This window comes from Carcharhinus amblyrhynchos, unplaced genomic scaffold (assembly GCF_965287045.1).
Source record: "Carcharhinus amblyrhynchos unplaced genomic scaffold, sCarAmb.v2.hapA chromosome_327, whole genome shotgun sequence".
Lineage (NCBI taxonomy): Eukaryota > Metazoa > Chordata > Chondrichthyes > Carcharhiniformes > Carcharhinidae > Carcharhinus > Carcharhinus amblyrhynchos.
The window spans coordinates 74,761-88,642 of NW_027650067.1; the positions used below are offsets into that span (position 1 = coordinate 74,761).

General features: G+C 50.2%; 1 protein-coding gene across 1 annotated transcript in view; it reads left to right on the plus strand.

The window, feature by feature from the left end:
* LOC145339106 (uncharacterized) overlaps positions 1–13,882 on the plus strand; it is a 158,924-nt gene that overhangs the window by 74,573 nt on the left and 70,469 nt on the right. Inside the window, exons 2-10 of the mRNA XM_080183542.1 lie at positions 1,812–1,871; positions 3,901–3,990; positions 4,076–4,120; positions 6,539–6,583; positions 6,669–6,731; positions 8,087–8,140; positions 9,810–9,836; positions 10,876–10,950; positions 11,061–11,123. Coding sequence (XP_080039668.1) covers positions 1,812–1,871; positions 3,901–3,990; positions 4,076–4,120; positions 6,539–6,583; positions 6,669–6,731; positions 8,087–8,140; positions 9,810–9,836; positions 10,876–10,950; positions 11,061–11,123 — 522 coding nt within the window. The remainder of the gene's footprint in view (positions 1–1,811; positions 1,872–3,900; positions 3,991–4,075; positions 4,121–6,538; positions 6,584–6,668; positions 6,732–8,086; positions 8,141–9,809; positions 9,837–10,875; positions 10,951–11,060; positions 11,124–13,882) is intronic.

Sequence of the window (13,882 nt, forward strand, 5' to 3'; positions counted from 1 at the left end):
GCAATAATGAAGGACACCGAATTGTGGTCACTATCTCCAAAGTGCTCTGCCACAACCAAATCTAACACTTGGCCCGGTTCATTCCCCAGGACCAAGTCCAGTGTGGCCCCACCTCTTGTCGGCTTGTGACTGTTCCTGCTCCCCCTTTAAGGATCTTGAAAACACGGTCCGAGATATCACGGACTCTTGCATCCGGGAGGCAGCATACCAGCCGTGAGTCTCTTCTGCTGCCACAGAACCTCCTATCTGTCCCTCTAAGTATCGAGTTTGTAGATTGTGTTCTACAAACCCAGAACTTCCAATCCAGAACCCTCTGGCTCTGGGCATGCGCTATCTTTGTAATATGGGCTCCCTGTATTAGGGAAGGCTAGTACAGTGACAGCTTCTCTTGTTAACTCTGCGACTTTTCCCATTTCAGCTTTCCCTTCTCCATGTCCCCTCCGTATGTTTGAGCCACGAAGCATTGTTGGGAATGTTGAAGTTGAATTGGGGATGGATTTGGTCTGAATCAGGAGCGCGGGCGTTTGGGCTACTGATTCTCAGGGTTTAATTCGGGGGGGGCTTTTTTGCTGTTTTCCTCTTTAGAAAGCTGTGTTATTTTGAATTAATTCTGAAGCTTTTCTTTATAGCCCCATGTTACGTTTCTCTCAATGAATTTTCCAAACTGAGAACAGTAGAGATATTAACAGAAAGGTTTGGAAAAAGGATTCAGTGGTTTTGAAGTATTTTGCCAAATTCCTTTGTGACTGGTCTGAGGGAGGGAGGGAGCGTGAGAAGGAGACAGTGAGAGGCTTCATGGAATAACTCTCTGGGAGAATCATTAGAAATTCCACTTTCAAACAGCAGATGGTGAGTGGAAAGGGTTAGGATTGGTTAAGCTCTGAATCCAAGATTTGATGTGAATTCACTGGAGAATGTGGGACCCACACACGGCAGCAACATGAGAATCAGGATGCTTTTAAAGACTGGAAGTTAGGAAACTGATATAATCCCAGCCACCCTGCTTATTCAAGGGAACTAAAAGGGATTTCCTCTGAGTGTTCCAGTTCCCTCCCACACTCCAAAACGCTGCAGGTTAGGAGGATTGGCCGTGCTAAATTGCCCCTTAGCGTCCCAAGATGCGTAGGTTAGGGGAATTAGCCGTGGGAAATGTGTGGGGTTACGGGGATAGGCCTGGGTAAGATACTCTGTCAGAGGATCGGTGAGGATTGGATCGGCCGAAGGGCCTCGTCTGCAAGGATTCTACGAAAAATATCATCTCCGTTCACTGTGACCGTCACAGAGCTCAGCTCCCCCCCACCCCACCCCACCCCACCCCACCCCCCATTTAAACTCACTCACTATCTGGGGCTTTTAAAAGGCAGCTTACAATTTGTAAAGAGAAATTATTAAATCCTGTCAGCTGCCGCTATTGGCATCAGTCACTCTGACCCCAACCACCCGACCCTGCCTTGGCCTCTGGGTAACTCCAGACCCATCTCCACATGCTCAGGACTGGAATGGAAATGAAATTAGGCAATTTATCAGCAGGCGAGTGGACGGAGAGTTCCCCTTGGACAGCAGCTCGGTGCTAACAGGCAGACTGTGCTGGATTCAGAACTGTGAAGCACGCTGCAGTCAAATATCCCATTGACTGTCAGGACTATAGCAATGAGAGAGTGGCCACTCCGGAAAGGCCCAATGGAAACAGGAGTCACAAAGGAGACAGTGTCTTCCTGAGGGTGGGAAGGGAAGTCAGTAAGACAGGAATCCACCCTCCTGTATCCATGTGTGGGAGATTGCTAATGTTGTGTTTTCTTTGTCTCCCACAGGCCTGTCATGGATGTACCTTGAGTTCCAAGTGTGACTGCCATGGAGTGAAAGGGGAAAAGGTAAGTGTAATATTGAACTCAGTCTGAGCGAACTGCTTCTCAATCCACCAAATAGGAAACATTCCCTTCAGTATATCCGGTGTGAGGGTTACATTCCATTCATGTTCCTCATGAAGACCTACAGCTGTTGCACTTTGCACACCTTAGTAAGCAGCTCCCATTGTCACACAAGGAGGTGACAGTGTGAAATGAAATGCTGTACTCTGCACATCTCAATAAGCAGCTCCTATTGTCACACAAGGAGGTGACAGTGTGAAGTGAAAAGCTGCACACTGTGCACCTCAGTAAGCAGCTCCCATTGTCACACAAGGAGGTGACAGTGTGAAGTGAAATACCGCCCAATCAGATTTGATATGAACACTAGAAATGGGATTTTCTGACCAGACTCGCCCCAAAAACCAGAAAATCCCACCCACTGTCAACAGATTTCTGGATGGTCCACAGTGCCCCCCCTCCCCCACCCTTTACACTATGATTCCTATGGCAGGCAGGACAATCCCCCCCAAGGTGTCACAGTCTGGTTACATGGGTTTAAGTATAACCTGCAGCACTCCATCTCACTCACCCCACCCTGTCCAAACAGCTGGAAGTGCCTTTCATTCCAAAAGCAGATTGCCTGGAATCCACTGGCTGTTTGTATCAGCTCCCTGTAGACACACGGCCAGACTGAGCACAGGCTCACAGCCGGAACACGGACCTGGTGTCACCACCCTGCACCAACCCACCCATCCAATTCACCCAGAACAAGGAGCTCTAGGATGAAACGTCCAAACACAGAACGTTCCGTGTGGGAGAGGGGTTCGGGCACGCCTTAAACTGGCATTGATTTTATAAAAACAAGCTTGTCAAAATATTTCTGATTGGATTACATTTCCCATGAGGAAACAGGCAGAACACACATTGCCAGTTAAATCAGATCTGATCGGATAATAAACCAAACATTTTCTCAAAATAAGAGCATTATTGACACTTTTATGCAAATGATTTGAAGAATTTCTCTTTAATGTGAGAGAGACACGGTTGGTGATTTACATTTATTCCTGGATTAGTGTATCTTTTAATAAAAATTGGATAATGTGTCTGAACCCTTTTACATACGGCGTTGATGATATTACAGTGTGAGTCAGTGCAGGAAAATGTAAAAATCCTGAGGATATTTTTATCTCCACCTAAATTATCTCCAGCCTTAAAGCTTTGCTGAATCCTCCAATATTACATCATCTTTCATCAATTTACTGAACAGAAACTCAATCTTTAACGGCTTGAATTCTCCCAATTCCTCTTTTAACTCACCATTTTCTAGAAGAATTCCTGCCTCCCTTTCAAATCGACACTGTCTCACTCATTTATTTTGGAGTTTTAACTGTGGTGGGTCACTATTTACGAGTACGTTGTGGGCTGGAGCTTTGGCTAGAGGTGGCAGGGGCTCCAGGAATCTCTCCCGCTCTTACCTCCAGCCTGTTGGGAAGGCTTCACAAATTGATACACGACTTGTTTGGCCACGTTATGGACACACCTTTCTTGGTCAATAAGTCCTGGCATGGGACTCGAACCCAGAGCTTCTGTCTCAGAGACAGGGATAATAAGCCACTGCACCACAAGATGCCCTGGTGTAACTGTGGGCTATTTTCATTTTATTCCGATTATGCAATGAAAGTTCTGCGGATCGCTGTGATCCTCCTGTTATTTTGAATTTTATAAGCCAGTTATTTGTTGGGAGTCAGTAACTATTATTTGATCGCATACTGAGGATAACTGGAATAACTCAGTGTGAAACAATAGATTTTGCCCTTATTCTTACAAGATTGCCAGTATAAATTCCTATGTCAACATTTATAATGGAAGCTGCCTATGTAAACTTGTCACGTTACATTTCAGCACCTCTACTGGACAGAGGGTGTCATTGCAGTGAAATGCTACCCACAGTTTGCAGATGAGTAAACTGTACCCTCAGACTGTGTTTGTCTGTAAAGTCCACAATCGCGATTATTGATGAATTCACCGATTGAATGGATTTATTGATTTCCAGGGTCTGATTGGCTTGCCTGGTTTTGCGGGACCAATAGGAATGCCGGGATTCCCAGGAGTGGAAGGTCCAGTTGGCCCAGTGGGACCGAAGGTAACAGCATTAAGATTGTCCAGAGGTTTGTTTCTGAGCACCGTTACTCTGCACTTTGTAACAAAACCTCCCCTTTGTATTTCAGGGTGACGCTGGTGAACCGGGTTTAGCGGGAAAGAAAGGAATCCGGGTACGTATTGTGGACGATCCACATCCAGTGTGGGGAATGATCCCAACATTCATCATTTCATTGGGAACAGGAAATGATTGAACCATCTGGGATCCCATCTGAAGAGAGTGACAAACAGCGCAGAGGCTGCAAATCTAAATCAAAAATAAAACCCAAAACAGAGTCATAAATACAGAGAGAATGGAATACAGCGAGGGTGCAGAAACTGAGACAGCAATCCACACCGCTTATACAGAAACACACACTCATACACACTCACACACACACACACACACTCACACATACACACATATACACACACACACACATACAAAGTCTCATATACACACACACACTCTCATATACACACTCACACACACACACTGTCACTCAGACACACTCACACTCACTCTCATACACACACTCACGCACACACACACATTCACATTCACTCACACACTCACACACACACACACTCACTCTCATATACACACTCACACACACACTCTCTCATACACACTCACACTCACTCACACACACACTCTCTCACACACTCACACACTCTCACACACACTCTCACACACACACACACGCACACACATGCACACACACACTCTCACACACTCTCACACGCACACACGCACTCACTCACACTCACACACACGCACACACATTCACACACGCACACACGCACACTCACACACACACTCACACTCACTCACACACACACATGCACACACACACACACACACACACACAAGCTCATATGCACACACTCACACACACACACACACCCTCACACACAAACTCTCACACTGACACACAACACACATTTTCACACACACACATGAGCACAGACACATGGACACACACTCACGTGCACACGTAAAAAACATACATTTCATCTGCAAACTCAAACATACAAACACACAGACACATTCTGACACACACTCATCAGCACAGTGTCCATTACCACCCCTCAGCTCCACAGTCACAGTGGGTGTTGGGGGCAGGTGTTGGGGCAGATGTTGAGTGGGTTCTGGGGTGGCGTTTGGGTGGGTTTTGGAGTGGGTTTTGGGATGGGTTTTGGGGGGGTTTGATGGGGTTCTGGGGTTGGTTTTAGGCAGGGTTTTGGGGCAGGTTTTTGGAGGATTTTGGGGTGAGTGATGGGGGGCTTTGGAGGATGTTTTGGGAGGGTTAGGTGGGTTTTAGGGTTGGTTTTGGGGTGGGTTTTGGAATGGGGTTTGGGGGTGGTGTTGGGGCAGGTTTTGGGGGTGTGTTGGGGGGGTTATGAGGCGGGTTTTGGGTGTGTTTTTGGGTGGGTTTTGGGGGTGTTGGGTGTTTTGGGGATGGGTTTTGGGGGAGTTGGGTGTTTTGGGGATGGGTTGGGTTGGGTTTTGGGGATGGGTAGGGTTGGGTTTTGGGGGGGTTGGTTTGGGTTTGGGGGGTATTGGTGGAGTTTTCGGATGGGTTTTCAGGAGTAGGAGCTGATTTTCAGTATCTGGGAGCCAGCCTCAGCCTGTTTGATCTTTTCGGTGGGTTCACTGATCTGAGCACAGGGATTACCTGTTACCCAGGGATTGGCTGATCACCTGGATCACCTCCTCTCGCTCCAGTTACTCGGCACTCAGAGAATTTACAGCTTAATCTCCAGCTGTGAGTTTTGCAGGCACCACATCACTGAATTTGATACCGATGAGAAAGAGGCCACTTGGCCCATTGAACTGTGTTAGCCCTTTGGATGGAATATCCAGTTAGTCCCACTCTCCTGCTCCTCCCCCAGGACCTGAATATTTTCCTTTTCAAGTCTTTATCCAATTTTCCCTTTGGAAGATTATTACTGAATGTGTTTCCAGCACCCAATCAGGCAGCACCTTCCAGATCACAAAAACTCACTGCTTAACGTAAAGTTCCCCCAAACTGTACTTGGTTCTTTTCCCGACTTTCTTCACTCTGTGTCCCTCTGGCTACCGATCCTCCTCCCATTGCAAACACTTCCTCCTGATTTACTCCATCACTCAGCTCCCTGATTTTGGACTCTTCGATCGAACCTCCCTTTACCTTTCTCTGCTCCGGGGGGAACGATCCCAGCTTCTCCAGTCTCTCCGCATTAACTCCCAACCCTGGGAAATCTCCCTCCACACCCTCTCCGAGGTCTTGTTCCTTCCCTAAGTGTGATCCCAGATTGGGCAGAATATCCCAGCCGGAGCTGTATAAATTATAACAGCTCTCTCCATCCGGGGTGTCCAACACTCTGACGGTAAAGTTACCGCAGAATATTGGGGAAAAGCCCAAAGTGATTCCATTCAGCACCTCAGGAAATACAAAAGGAGAGACATCAGCTTTGGGGCCGATGATTAAAAGAAAATAACTGGGAAAGTTCCCTGTGTCCTGACGAACTTTATTAACGAGTGTTTTATCATTAATCTTCTCACACAGGGTCCAGCTGGTTCTCCAGGCTTTCCCGGGACCCCGGGGTTACCGGTAAGTATAAAACCTCCCGTCCTTCACCCTGCAGACACAGAGCGCTCCCAGTCAGACACTCACTGACGGGTTTCCTCATTCACAGGGTTTGCCAGGACAAGATGGACCACCCGGACCCCCCGGAATCCCCGGATGTAATGGGACAAAGGTACGCTTTGGTTTCAACTGGGTTTGATGCAACTTTATAGAATGTTCCAGCACAAAACACGGCCATTCGACCTGTCTAACCCAATAAGTAATGATTCACCCCACCCCCCCGAATCCTCCCCCCATCACATTCTTTTATTTTTTCCAATGGACATGGGCATTGCTGATTGGCCAGTATTTATTGCCCATCCCCAGTTGCCCTTGGAGGGCAGTTGAGAGTCACCCACGTCACTGAGGCTCTGGAGTCACATGTAGGCCAGACCGGGTAAGATTGGTGGATTTCCTTTCCTAAAGGATATTAGTGACCCAGGTGGGGTTTTTCTGACAATCGACAATGGTTTCATGGTCATCAGCAGATTCTTAATTCCAGATAGTTTTTATTGAATTTAAATTCTACCCTCTGCCGTGGTGGGATTCGAACCCGGGTCCCCAGAACATTGGCTGAGTTTCTGGGTTAATAATCTGGCCATAATACGACCAGGCCATCACCACCCCCTCCCTCTGTCACTAGCAAGGCCAGCGTTTATTGCCTATCCCTCATTGCCCCCTGAGAAGGTGGTGGTGAGCGGCCTTCATGAACCCGCTGCAGTCTGTGTGGTGTAGGTACACCCATAGTGCTGTTAGGGACAGAGTTCGAGGAATACTATCCCACCCAGTCTAATCCCACTCTCCCCCCTCACTCCCCGCACCCTTTAATATCCCACCCAGTCTAATCCCATTCTCCCCCTCACTCCCCGCACCCTTTAATATCCCACCCAGTCTAATCCCACTCTCCCCCTCACTCCCCGCACCCTTTAATATCCCACCCAGTCTAATCCCACTCTCCCCCCTCACTCCCCGCTCCCTTTAATATCCCACCCAGTCTAATCCCACTCTCCCCCTCACTCCCCGCACCCTTTAATATCCCACCCAGTCTAATCCCACTCTCCCCCTCACTCCCCGCACCCTTTAATATCCCACCCAGTCTAATCCCACTCTCCCCCTCACTCCCCGCACCCTTTAATATCCCACCCAGTCTAATCCCACTCTCCCCCTCACTCCCCGCACCCTTTAATATCCCACCCAGTCTAATCCCACTCTCCCCCTCACTCCCCGCACCCTTTAATATCCCACCCAGTCTAATCCCACTCTCCCCCTCACTCCCCGCACCCTTTAATATCCCACCCAGTCTAATCCCACTCTCCCCCTCACTCCCCGCACCCTTTAATATCCCACCCACTCTAATCCCACTCTCTTTCTGGTTTTAAACTCTTGAATGAAGATAATTTTTGGGGAGAGCTGAGCTTGTCTCTGATTGGTTGGATGTTTTTGAGATGGATGGTGATTGATGAGTGTGGGATGTTGTGTTTTGTTTAGGGTGAGCGGGGGCCGCTCGGACCCCCCGGATTACCAGGACTTCAAGGAACTCCAGTAAGTTACTTCCAGCTCCGGTTTACTTCGTCATTTGAGACTTCTGGCAGGGGGATTTGGGGGAAGGTGTGGGGATGTGGGGGTGTGCAGGAGTGGGGTTGGGAGGGGTGGTAGCGAGCTGGGGGTGGTGTGGGGGGGTTTGTGCTGGATGGAGGGTTTGGGAAGTGTGGGGGGTGGATGGAGGAGGTGGGGGAGTATGGGCTGGATGGAGGAGGCAGGGGTTGGGGGATGGAGGGGATGAGGGGTATTGGGGATTAAATGGAGGATTGGGGTTATGGGGTGGATGTGGGGGGTGGGGAGTATGGGGTATGTGAAGGGAGTAGGGAGTATTGGGGGTGAATGGAAGGGGTGGGGGATATGGGGGTGGTGAATGGAGTGTTTGTGGGGGTGTGATGGTCTGGATGGGGGTTTGGGGGAATGGATGACCAGGTGTGAGGGTGTGGGGGGGGTTGATGGGGTGTGTGGGGGGGTTGATGGGGTGTGTGGGGGGGTTGATGGGGTGTGTGGGGGGTTGATGGGGTGTGGGGGGGTTGATGGGGTGTGTAGGGGGTTGATGGGGTGTGGGGGGGTTGATGGGGTGTGTGGGGGGGTTGATGGGGTGTGTGGGGGGGTTGATGGGGTGTGTGGGGGGGTTGATGGGGTGTGGGGGGGTTGATGGGGTGTGGGGGGGTTGATGGGGTGTGTGGGGGGGGTTGATGGGGTGTGGGGGGGTTGATGGGGTGTGGGGGGGGGTTGATGGGGTGTGGGGGGGGTTGATGGGGTGTGTGGGGGGGTTGATGGGGTGTGGGGGGGGTTGATGGGGTGTGGGGGGGGTTGATGGGGTGTGTGGGGGGGTTGATGGGGTGTGGGGGGGTTGATGGGGTGTGGGGGGGGGTTGATGGGGTGTGTGGGGGGGGGGTTGGATGGACGGGTGGGGTGTGGGGGGGGGTTGATGGGGTGTGTGGGGGGGGGTTGGATGGACGGGTGGGGTGTGGGGGGGTTGATGGGGTGTGTGGGGGGGGTTGGATGGACGGGTGGGGTGTGGGGGGGTTGATGGGGTGTGGGGGGGGTTGATGGGGTGTGGGGGGGGGTTGGATGGACGGGTGGGGTGTGGGGGGGTTGATGGGGTGTGTGGGGGGGTTGATGGGGTGTGGGGGGGTTGATGGGGTGTGGGGGGGTTGATGGGGTGTGGGGGGGGTTGATGGGGTGTGGGGGGGTTGATGGGGTGTGGGGGGGGTTGATGGGGTGTGGGGGGTTGATGGGGTGTGTGGGGGGTTGATGGGGTGTGGGGGGGGTTGATGGGGTGTGTGGGGGGGTTGATGGGGTGTGGGGGGGTTGATGGGGTGTGGGGGGGTTGATGGGGTGTGTGGGGGGGTTGATGGGGTGTGTGGGGGGGTTGATGGGGTGTGGGGGGGTTGATGGGGTGTGGGGGGGTTGATGGGGTGTGTGGGGGGTTGATGGGGTGTGGGGGGGGTTGATGGGGTGTGGGGGGGGTTGATGGGGTGTGTGGGGGGGTTGATGGGGTGTGGGGGGTTGATGGGGTGTGTGGGGGGGTTGATGGGGTGTGTGGGGGGGTTGGATGGACAGGTGGGGTGTGGGAGGGGTGGGGGTGGTTGAGCGCTGTGGGGGTAAAGGGGGAGTACTGAGTGCACGAGTGTTATTTTCACAATGCCGCAATGTTATTTTCCAGGGACAACCCGGAATTCCAGGAATGAAGGTAAAAAGCAATCACACTTATCAGTTTTTTTGTGAGGAGCCAATCGGGAATATTCCCTCCCCCTCCGTCCCCCATCCATGTTCCCATCGCGTGCAGTCTTCCCACTGAGACCTCATCATTGCACAGTCCAGAGGGATAGGACGAGGCCATTCTGTCCTTCAATCCTGCTTCACCATTCAGTCAGATACCTCTTGCTACCTCTGTCCCTATCCCTCGATGTGATCACCCAGACACCATTCACCGCACTCTGATATTTATTGTGTTTTATAAATGTGGGCAAGCTCCCCTCGGCTGCTCCCACAGATAGTGACATTCTCCTCACTCTTTGACCTGAGTTTGCCTCTGGTTCCCTCCCGACGTTCGGGAAGATCCCAGGGTCGGGCTGTGTTTAAAGCCGGTGTGATTTCCAAACAATCTAACTCTGCAGTTCCCGTAACCGAGGGGAGGTTCGAGAATTTATATTGGTTCTATTGGATTAATCCCGTTCCCTGCTTTCCCCCCACAGCCGGGCAAAATATTTCCACTTATTCCCACCTCCTTCTGAAAGTTATTATTGAATCTGCTTCCACCGCCCTTCAGGCAGTGCCTTCTAGATCACAACAACTCACCGTGTCAAATAAATTATCCTCATCTCCCCCCCCGCTTCTTTTACCAATTATTTTGGGTGGAATATTCCAGTTTGATCTCAGCCACATCCGCGTTCAGTGCAGCGGGACTGGAGAATCCCGCCGGTGTGAACAACTGGAATGTTCTGGCCCTTAAATCTCCGGTTATCGACTGTCCTGCCTTGGGAACCGTTTCTCCTTATTAACTCGATGAAAACCCTCTCTGTAACCTCCCCCTTAACCTCCCTGCTCCAAAGGGAAAATTCCCAACTTCTCCAGTCTCTCCATGCTCGGCCAAATCTCTCAATCCTGGTGAATCTCCTCTGCTCTGTCTCCAAGATCTTGCCATCCTTCAGATTTATGTTTTATGTCTACACTGATGGTGAAGGTTCACTTTGGGTCCACTAACCCTCTGATGATTTTGTTTAAAACAGGGAGACCCCGGTGATATTACTGGAGTTTCAGTGTTGAAGGGAGAGCGAGGATTCCCCGGACCCCCGGGACCACAGGTGAGTTTTGGTCTCCGAGTCTTTCTGGAAACATCCATCCTACCAGCCAATGTCTGACCCTCTCCCCTCACCTCCTCGGTCCTCAGACGTTTTGTCTCTTTTAACCACAGGGTTCGCCGGGGACTCCTGGAACCATCGGCCCCATTGGACCACTTGGCTATCCTGGACCTCCGGTGAGTCTCTTATTTCCAACACCGAGTGGTTTGTGATCCGGCATTCGGTGTTGGTTCTGGTGACACAGGGAGAGGGAGGGAGGAGAGATCCCATCAGCCGGTGTCCAATTCGAGAGCAGCAAATGGTGAACTGTTTGATTATCTCTGAAGGAGCTGATTGGTTGATTACAGTGTCAGTGGGGAGCCTCTCCATCCCGGAACACTGATCGGAAATCCATCGGGAAGTCAGTTTCTCTCCGTGCTTGATCCAAAGATGACTCCTCAGGAATGGTTCCCTTTGGGCATCGGGTCTTTGTTCCGAATTCCAATGAGAAGGCGCACTTTCTGGTCAGGTTATTTTGTGGACAGATTACCCAGGGACCTGAATAACAGCGCAGATTCCACACCCAGCTTTCCAGGGAACAGTGCCGAGGGTTTTCACTGGGGAACGGGTAGCTGAAGATATTTCCACGTCGGGAAAATATTGATCCGTGTTAGATCCATGTTCTCCTTTGGGTCTTCAGTTTCTGAGGGTTATTATCCAGCCATGAGGCAGAAATGTGAATGTGCTGACTGAGATACAGGCTATTGGAGGGAACCCATTATTCCTCCTCTTCTCCAGGATCCCCCCCAGGATGTTGTGGAGAGCTCTCCTGCTTGTTCCCAGATCAATGGGATCTTCCCATTCGATAGTAGTCATGATGTGGGTATGCCGGTGTTGGACTGGCGTAAACACAATAAAAAGTCTGACAACACCAGGTTTTAGTCCAACCTATTTATTTGATAATATACTCACAAGCTTTCGGGTTAGCCCCTTCGTCAGGTGAATGGAGAGTTCTGGCCTCAGACAGAGCATATAAAGCACAGACAGTTTAGAGATTACTGATTAGAATGCGAATCCTTACACCTAACCTGCTGTTCAAGACCTGAAGTGGCTGACTAATGTGAGTGGAAGGAGCACTGATCACAGGTTAAAGAGATGTGTATTGTCTCCAGACAGTACAGTAAGTGAGGTTTTGCAAACCCAGGCAAGTCACGGGGGTTACAGATAGTGCGACATGAACCCAAGATCCCTGTTGAGACCGTCCTCATGTGTGCGGAACTTGGCTATCAGTCTCTGTTCAGCGACTCTGCGCTGTCGTGTGTCGTGAAGGCCGCCTTGGAGAATGCTTACCCGAAGGTCAGAGGCTGAATGCCCGTGACCACTGAAGTGTTCGCCAACAGGAAGGGAACAGTCTTGCCTGGGATGTTCATTCATCCGTTGTCGTAGCGTCTGCATGGTCTCCCCAATGTACCTTCGGGTAAGCATTCTCCAAGGCGGCCTTCAACGACACACGACAGCGCAGAGTCGCTGAACAGAGACTGATAGCCAAGTTCCGCACACATGAGGACGGTCTCAACAGGGATCTTGGGTTCATGTCGCACTATCTGTAACCCCCGTGACTTGCCTGGGTTTGCAAAACCTCACTTACTGTACTGTCTGGAGACAATACACATCTCTTTAACCTGTGATCAGTGCTCCTTCCACTCACATTGTCAGCCACTTCAGGTCTTGAACAGCAGGTTAGGTGTAAGGATTCGCATTCTAATCAGTAATCTCTAAACTGTCTGTGCTTTATATGCTCTGTCTGAGGCCAGAACTCTCCATTCACCTGACGAAGGGGCTAACCCGAAAGCTTGCGAGTATATTATCAAATAAATAGGTTGGACTAAAACCTGGTGTTGTCAGATTTTTTACTATCTTCCCATTCCACAGGGGAATGCCGTTCTGTGATGCTCCAGCAGCAATGGCCAATCGCCTGCTGTATTTCCTGGTGTTTCGGGTTGCGTTCCTGGTGATCTGGGTGTTGTGAGGTTGGGCTGGAGGCAGTAATCGCAGCCAGGTTTATATCCGTGCTCCTTCCATAATCCCAAATCCCAGCCCAGAACTGCACAGGTCCAATGGATCCAGTGCACAGATGCAGTGGATCCAATATATAGATCCAGTGGATCCGATGCACAGATCCAGTGAATGAGGCTCCACGTTGGTGCTGAAATCTCACAAAATTAGTTCTTACACTTTAGTCACGAGATCGAGAATGTGATAACGATTTCCTCCTGTTCACCTTTTCCTCAGCTGCCTGCACAGGAATTCCCCCAATATCTCCAAATAAATAATACTGGAGAAATGACTGGGGCTGAAAGCTGATAAACGCCTCGAATCTGACACCCTACATCTCAGGGTGCTAACGGGAGTGGTCACAGAAATAATGGATGTGTCAGTCCCAGCAGATTGGAAATGGCAACCCTGCTATTTAAAAATGGAGGGAGGGAGAAAACAGGGAATGACAGAGTGGTTAGCCCAATGCCAGGGGGAGGGGAAATGGTGGGGGCTGTTATAAAGGATAACAGGACACTTAGAAAATATCAGTGGGATTGGTCAAAGTCAACATGGATTAATGGAAGAGAAATTATATTTAACAAACCAACTGATGTTTTCTTGAGGGTATAACTAGTAGGATAGATAAGGGAGGACCAGTGGAAGTGGTGCATTTGGATTTTCAGAAAGCCTTTGATAAAGCACCGCACCAAAGATTAGAATCAAAATTAAAATACATGGAATTGGAGATAATATATTGGCATGAATTGAGATTTGGTTAGCAAACAGGAAACAGAGAGTAGGAATAAATGGATCCTTTTCAAAGGGGCAGGTGGTGGCTCGGGGTTCCCACAGATCAGTGGTTGGGCCCCAGCTATTCACAATAAACTTTCAGTGATTTGGATCAGGGAACCAAAAGTGG